At 33.0% G+C, this 7,737-nt stretch overlaps 1 protein-coding gene across 1 annotated transcript; it reads right to left on the bottom strand.

The window, feature by feature from the left end:
* Nucleotides 1–1,513: 1,513 nt before the first annotated feature.
* LOC139481329 (cholecystokinin receptor type A-like) lies at nucleotides 1,514–3,538 on the bottom strand. The gene has a single exon (XM_071264571.1). The coding sequence runs from the start codon at nucleotides 2,898–2,900 to the stop codon at nucleotides 1,728–1,730; it is 1,173 nt and encodes a 390-aa protein (XP_071120672.1). The 5' UTR covers nucleotides 2,901–3,538; the 3' UTR covers nucleotides 1,514–1,727.
* Between the last annotated feature and the right edge of the window lie 4,199 nt (nucleotides 3,539–7,737).

Below are 7,737 nucleotides of genomic sequence, written 5' to 3'. Positions count from 1 at the left end.
ACCCGATGTTACTTTTCTGAGAGATGTTGACCTCTAGCTTTTAAACAATTATTAAATATATCAGTGGGGAATCTAGTACAGGTTTTTTGTAAACTATTTCTGAGACGAAAACAGCATAAAATAATTGTCAAAACTGCATACTTATTTCAGATTTATTGTTTTTGTTGGGGTATTTTTGGAAGGGTTGTGGGGTCGGAGATGAGGTGGTATATTTCTATGTGGTAGTTACAAATGTAAGTATAAATGGATAACGAATGGTAGTCTACTTTTGTTTCATAATTCTTCTATCATAAACCAAACCAGATGCAGACCCTGAATAAATTAACTTTCCAATACAACTGATAAACGTTCTAATATAATTATTTATGTATGTTAATTCTTCTTAATATTTGTGCTTCTTTTAGATTGTTGTCTTTAATTGTTTCCTCGGAAAATATGCCTTCCATTGAGATAAATAAATTATTTTTAATTGAGACTTGGTAACACCCAACTTATTTTATCTTCTCTTAACGCTAATTTAATTAGTTATTTTATTTTGACTGGTCTGAGGGTCAACAGAGTACGGAAAAAAATAGAAAACTAATTATACTAACAGACATGTATAACGCAACACTTACAGAGTTAGCCTTTTTGGTCATATAGCTCTTGAACTGTTTCAGTTCTTATACATCCTTTGCTTCAAAATTTCGTCTTTCGATTGGTCCTGATAAAGACAAATCCAGAGAAGCGCATTTGACGCATGAAGTTTGTTTCCATTTTTTACATCAAAGACCTAATAAAGTATTGCTATTTTCGCATTAATCTATAACTTCATGTGGTTTTTTTTCTTGAAAATCTTTATTATTTAATGTAATTTAAAATTTTAAAACGATTGAATACTTTTTGAAATAACTATTTGAATGTTGAAAAAAAATACTGAACCATCCAGCAGAAGGTCAATGCAATGGTATAAAATGACAAAAAATCTACTGCATTCAGCTTGAGATAGAATATAGAATGGATACAGTGAATATGTCAAAGAGAAAACAACCTGACCAAAGAGGTCAACACACCCCAAGGCTTCAATGGGTCTTCATCACAGCGATAAAATCTAGCACCCTGAGAAAGGCTTCAGCGGACCCCTACACAATAATGTATATATGATATACTAGTTCATCGAAATGGACGCGACACTGAACTCCGAAACATACAAAATGTACCACAATTTAATAAACACCAAGACAAACAAAGGCTAGATGTTCCCGACTTAAGACAGGCGCAAAAAATGCGATAGGGTTAAACCATAGATATTACATCTATGGTTAAACTTTCTTACTTACACATTACATATATTTTAGCTGACAATTTACACATTAGAAATGATTTATCTGACGATACCTATCATTTTGCAAACATTTGTATTGCTATTCAGTTAAAGTATTATTAAGATATTGTTTGTTGAATAGTTGGTTATTTGTCGCGAAATCGCATTTTTGTCTGTATAGTTTCTGCTAGGGAAGGATTAAAATAAATCTGAAACTTCAGTATTATTTATTTAATAATTTGATTTTGATTGTTTAAGATTTTGTAATACTAAACGGAAACAAATACTTCTTATAAATGTTAAGTACAATGTACAACCACATTTAATGATTTCGCCTACACCTGTAAACTTACAACGTCTATAAAAAGACAGTGATTTCATGAATGAGTGATACTACACTTTTAAGTGTTATTTTTTCCTTTCATTACGTCCTGCACGTCAAATGTCTGAATATAATCTTACACTTTTGACGAAATTTCTGGTCCAGGAATCCGTAAATAATAGGATTAACTATGTTATTTATGATAAACGTTCTCCCAAGAATTGGAAATATCGCTTTAGTTGTAGCGTTCGAGGTAAAATGTCCACTTGCTATTGAAGCGTTTAGTTTCACAGCAACGTATGGTACATAACTCAAAATAAAACAAAAACTAATTGCGAATGCTATTTTTGTCACTTTTTTAGAGGAGTTTTCTTGTCTCATTGCACCATGTCGCTTATCAGGAGATTTGGCATGTCTTTTTATGGTGTTTTCTCTACTTGACTTTAGTTCCGAAAGTTGTTTACTTCGAAACTCATCTTCGTCCATATCTATACTATCACATGTCTCTTCTAGACTAAGCTTAATTTCATTTCTGTCTAGTTTGTTTGTAGATGCTGTTGAATGATTGTCGGTTCCATTTTGTCTGATAAATGTACTTCTAAAGTGCACGTGACTCAACACTTGCCGTCCGATAATTGAATACATAATAATTAGAGCGAATATACACCCAATATAAATTGCTAAAAGTGTAGAACTATATACAGTTGTATACGCTTGGTCCTTGTACCTATCCGAAAAACTACAGTCGTATCCTGTCAAATTATTTTCTAATTTCTCTAAACTTATACCACTTATGACTGCTTCGGGAAATGCGAAAACAAATGCAATTAAAGCAATAAGAAAAATGCACCAAATTGCTTGACGTATTGTCATCTGTAACTTTAGCGGTTGAATTACACGTCTAGTACGATCTGCTGACAACGCTATCAAAATGAAAGAAGACAAAAGAGCAAGTAAAACATTGATAGAACGGAATATTTTACAAGCCCATTCAGAATAAAATGTCAATTGGTGAGTCATTTGAATTATTTCAAAAGGGACTGCCACTGTACATACCAAGAAATCTGTCACTGCTAAAGCTGTTATGAATAGTCGATGTGTAGTCCTCCTTTTAATTGTCCAAGTGTAAACTGCAATAACAAGCAAATTTCCTGGAGTTCCAACCAGTGTTAAAATCGAGAGATATATTATTGGCGCAAGACGCTGTATCGTTTCTGCATCATTTAAATCTTCTAAAGTAACTGACAAAACACTGTCTGATAAATTGCCGTGCATTTGTTATTTATTTTTTCTCCAAAATTCAACATTTAACAAGCATGAATGAAAATAAAACAATTCGTTCCGTTATACAGTTCGTTTCATAGTTTCCATGAATAATAAATTTTTAAATGTCTGTAGAATTACTTTCTAATTTATCTTATGCACTTTCACAGCACAATGATATTCGTTTCACAACTTTCTACCACGTGGAATATTCCACTATAATTAAATTTACACTTGCGTAAAAGTCGCACCAGATTGTATAATGTAAATTTCAACGTTGATTATCTATAACATATACGTTGTTTCTGAAATTGTTAAAGAAAACTAGTTATATTTCTATATATAATGTGAGTGATCCTGTTAAACAATAGCTACTGACCAAACTGACAATAGTCAATACAGGACGAACAAAAGTAATTTCCTCTACGAAAATATATTCCTTAATAATCAATCTAAATGTATTGAAGCGATTCGTGTACTTCCTGAATATTTATAACGTTAATTTTCTCCCTCGATATAAAACTTTTTACACAACTAACACAAGTGGTATCTAGGTGACTAAACAAATCGGATGTATGTTATTGTGTTAAGAAAAATACAACACTAATGTCATAAATATTTTGATCTTTTTCCCACAACTTGAAATGTGTAGTGTCTTGAGTTAAATAAAACGTATGCTATAAATTAACCAATGCATACAACCTGAGATGATCCGAACGATCCAGGACGGGTTATTGATATCCGTTTACACTGCCCTCGTTGTCAGTTCTTATCGGTTCTTTTATTTGTCCTATTGTTAATATCCTTTAAGTCGTGTAACTCTACCTTTCAGGTCTTCGATTTTTTGGTACTCTTTAAAAAAAAATCTACTATAGTTACAACAATACATTTGTGTGTCCATGTTACATAATATTTTATCTGTTTTTGTTTGTCCCAGATAAATGTGTAATGATTTACTTTCCCCAACACAATTAAACAACGCGCGTTAGTAAAATGTACTAAAAACTGCTATTTAGACAGGAAATAGAAATAGGGAAATATAAACCTAACCACCTGTAACCGTTAGGTTATGTTACCTTTGTTTACCTGGTGCATTTTTAATGTCACCGTTTTTCTCTTCTTTTTTAAACAAAATTATTTTATAAAAATATTTAACCGCAAATCCTGATAACATTTCGATCGTTATGTTACCTTGACGGTTGCGGTATATAGTTTAATCGCTTGTCGTATCTTTTTGTACTTTTTTAAAAATTTAAATGCTATTATATTCAAATTGTAATCATTTACATAACACTCCTACATTTGTACTACCCCCACACTTCAAACACACATTATTTATTTGTTAATGTTTAAAATAAAAAAGAAATAGGCTTTGATGTAAAAGTTAACCTTACAGTACTTATATAATTCGTTTTACCCTATTGTTATAATATTAATATCAATATCGAAATAAGGAGATGAAATATATATGACAATGGGGACAACTATTCACTAGATAATAAATGACGTGCATTTGAGCAGTTATATTTCACCGTACATCGTACAACCTTTAACAATGAGCAAACCCAATGTCTTAAAGTCAGCTTTACAAGGCCAAACACCATGTGAACCGACCAATCATATTTATGATGCGGACTATATCAGTATTTGAACCATATACAATTGGTTCGATCAGACGCGTATGGGTGTCACATAAATTTAACACTACACTAAGAAAAAAGAAAAGAAAAGGCCCGTGCCTCTTGTTTCACTTGCGCACAGAAAAGTCGATTGAGTAAAACGTTCTTAATTGATTCTATAGCAAAGGAAAGATAACAGTTACATCAAGTATCCTGCGAAGAAAGTTCGAATTATTAACAAAATAATATAGTCTTAATACTCCAGATCGTATTTCCCAGTCCATTAATAACCTAAATATTACAATACTTATTCTCGGACAATATGGGTATACGAATATTTTAAAAATACTCAAATGGGCCGGAACGTATACGTAAACATGTATATACGAAGAACGGCAACGTACATGTACTAAAACAAATACAGAATTGCACGTAAAGGCTTTGGATTACTCAGGACAGACTCACAATGAATGTGGCAGGGCTACACATGTTTGTGAGCGCTCAAAATTTGGGTCTAGATTTAGAAAAAGAGGGACTTAAGATATCAGAGGGACAGTCAAACTCATAAATTGAAAATAAACTGACAACGCCATGGCTAAAAATGAAAGGACAAACAGACAATAGTATACACATGACTCAACATTGAAAACTAAAGAATAAACAACACGAACCCCACCAAAAACTAGAGGTGATCTCAGGTGCTCAGGAAGTGTAAGCAGAACCTGCTCCACATGTGGCACCCGTCGTGTTGCTTATGAGATATCAAATCCAGTAAATAGTCCAATTCGGTAGGTCACATTTGACAGAGCCATTGATAAAAGAACACTTCGATAACAATGTCCGAAGAAACTTTGATGGAATAGAACGTAATTCTATATTCGTTGAAACTATGATAGACTTAGTACAATAAGCCAATCTGAGTTAAGCTTATCAATGATGCGATATCGTTCTAAAAAAAATGAGCAGAAGGTACAAGAAGAGTTAAATAAATAAGATGGCTCTTACCCAACCTGGGGCATTGATAATATATTAGTGGCTTTATAGTAGTCATAAATCACTTACCATTTCATATTCAACTTTTAATCACTTCATACCGAGATAATCTTGCTTTTATGTGTCATTTTAAGTGACACGGTATGTTTGGCTTACCAATTAGACGTATTTAACGATCATTTGGAATTACATGTATTTGCACATCCGTTGACAACTTTCTCTCCAAATCCTCATAAAGCGCGTAAAATCTCCACAGCCACGCCAAGGAATATGCCGACTTAATTGCCATGCAGCTACAAATATAATTGAAAGGAAAATTATTATGAACAAATGACATATGTTTAGGTATTGATTGAATTGTTTGAGGGCAAATAAGGCATAAATATTTCTATGATGAAAGTCAGTGATAACACATATTATATGTCATACTTACTTTTCGCCCTGTCTGGCAACTTGCACATGTAGCTCCTGGTGTATAAAAAGTTGTTGTAGATATAGATGTTTATCTTGAGATTATCAATCAAAAATTACCAATAAACACTTTTAAAAATTGTTACCTTGCAAGTGTCCGTTGAACGTCCGGTAGGCGTCCGTTTTGTACGGTACTCGTCCGTTTCGTTTCCGTTTTGTGTCCGTTATACATCCGTTGGAGATCTGGAAGACAAATTCATCAACAGACTTCTAACGGACGTCTAACGGATAAAACGGACGATGAACGAATGTGAAATGGACTTGTACCGGACGTATAATGGATAAAACGGTTCTGAAACGGATAAATGCCAATTGAAAATTTCGCGTCAGGAGTGTCAATTATTTGTATGTCAGATTTCTTGAGGTTCATGAACTCTTATTATTCATAATCGATCTTAAAGTAAGGGCACGTCTTCACAACCAAGCAGCTCTTATTCAGTCCAGACACTGTCCATTGGCAGCATTTTGAAGAACAAACCAAAACCAGTTACACAGAAATCTTTTAATTATTTATGCGATAAACATGTATTATTATTTTCGCCTTCAATTTTTCCGTAAATCTTGTTCATCCGTTTTATCCGGTACGCCTCCGCTAGATGTCCGTTTTATGCGGTACTCGTCCGTTGGATGTACGTTGGACACCCGTTCTGTCCGATATGTTTTCGTTTCTCGTACGTTGCATATCCGGTGTGTTTTCGATATGCATTCGTTGCGCGTCCTTTTAATTTGGTCAGTACATTAACAGACTCCAAACGGATAACAATTTTAATGTTCAAACGTTAGTCGTCCGTTCGTGCTATCCGGTAAGGTATATATGACCGACGCTTAACTGTTTCATTATTTATTTTTTACATCATTTTCATAATTCTGTGCCCTAGGTCAAAAACTTACAATTCAGAGAAATTTTGAAGTTAAACATCCAGGCAACTAAATTAATAAAAATGATTTGGTCTGTTATATTAAAAGTTGTCACAATTTCATTATTAAACTGCTCCTCGACCAAACTCCTTCTTAACATCAATAAGCATTCCATCAAAGTTTTAATTTGAAACATATTCCCCCAGAAGGATCACACTTGGTTTTATTTTACAGGGATTGGAAAAGTACTTATACATTTTTTCATATCATGATCCACATTTATAAGATAGGAAGATGTGGTATTAATGTAAATGAGATAACTATCCACCACAGACCAGGTGACGTAGAAAATAGGCAACTATATGCATTTATATTTACAACGGCTGTCCCCCAAGCAATAATGTACCTCTCATGTGACACAAATTTTGCTTGGTTTCAATGTGAGATTTTCATCACTTGGACGAGTAACACATTACAATTTGTTGCACATATAACCGAAAGAAAAGTGATTTTAGGAATTTTAAAGTATAATTCGCATAGTGCAATATATGAAATCTCGGTTTAGATTGAATATTTCTCGTTTTAGATTGAATATTTCTCGTTTTAGTTTTAATTTGATTATGGATTTCTGTAATGTAACTTAATCCGATAGCTGTTAAAAGTACGAAAGATAATAACAGTAAAGACAATACATGTATCTTACAGTCAACTGCAAACGAAACAATTATCGCTATTTTACAAATTTTAGCCGCAGGATAATAATCCGATTATTATTGCATAAGATTGGACAATAAAAGATTTATTTTATGAAAACCTTTTGTAATGTTTTAATACCCTTAACTTTGAATTAGCGTATATTTTGTAAACTGTTGATTGGGCAGTCTTCCCCTAACTTTCAAACGGTACGA

The sequence above is a fragment of the Mytilus edulis genome, chromosome 7 (genome assembly GCF_963676685.1).
Source record: "Mytilus edulis chromosome 7, xbMytEdul2.2, whole genome shotgun sequence".
Lineage (NCBI taxonomy): Eukaryota > Metazoa > Mollusca > Bivalvia > Mytilida > Mytilidae > Mytilus > Mytilus edulis.
Note: the sequence above shows the minus strand (reverse complement) of the source record. Positions and strands in the feature narration are given on the sequence as shown.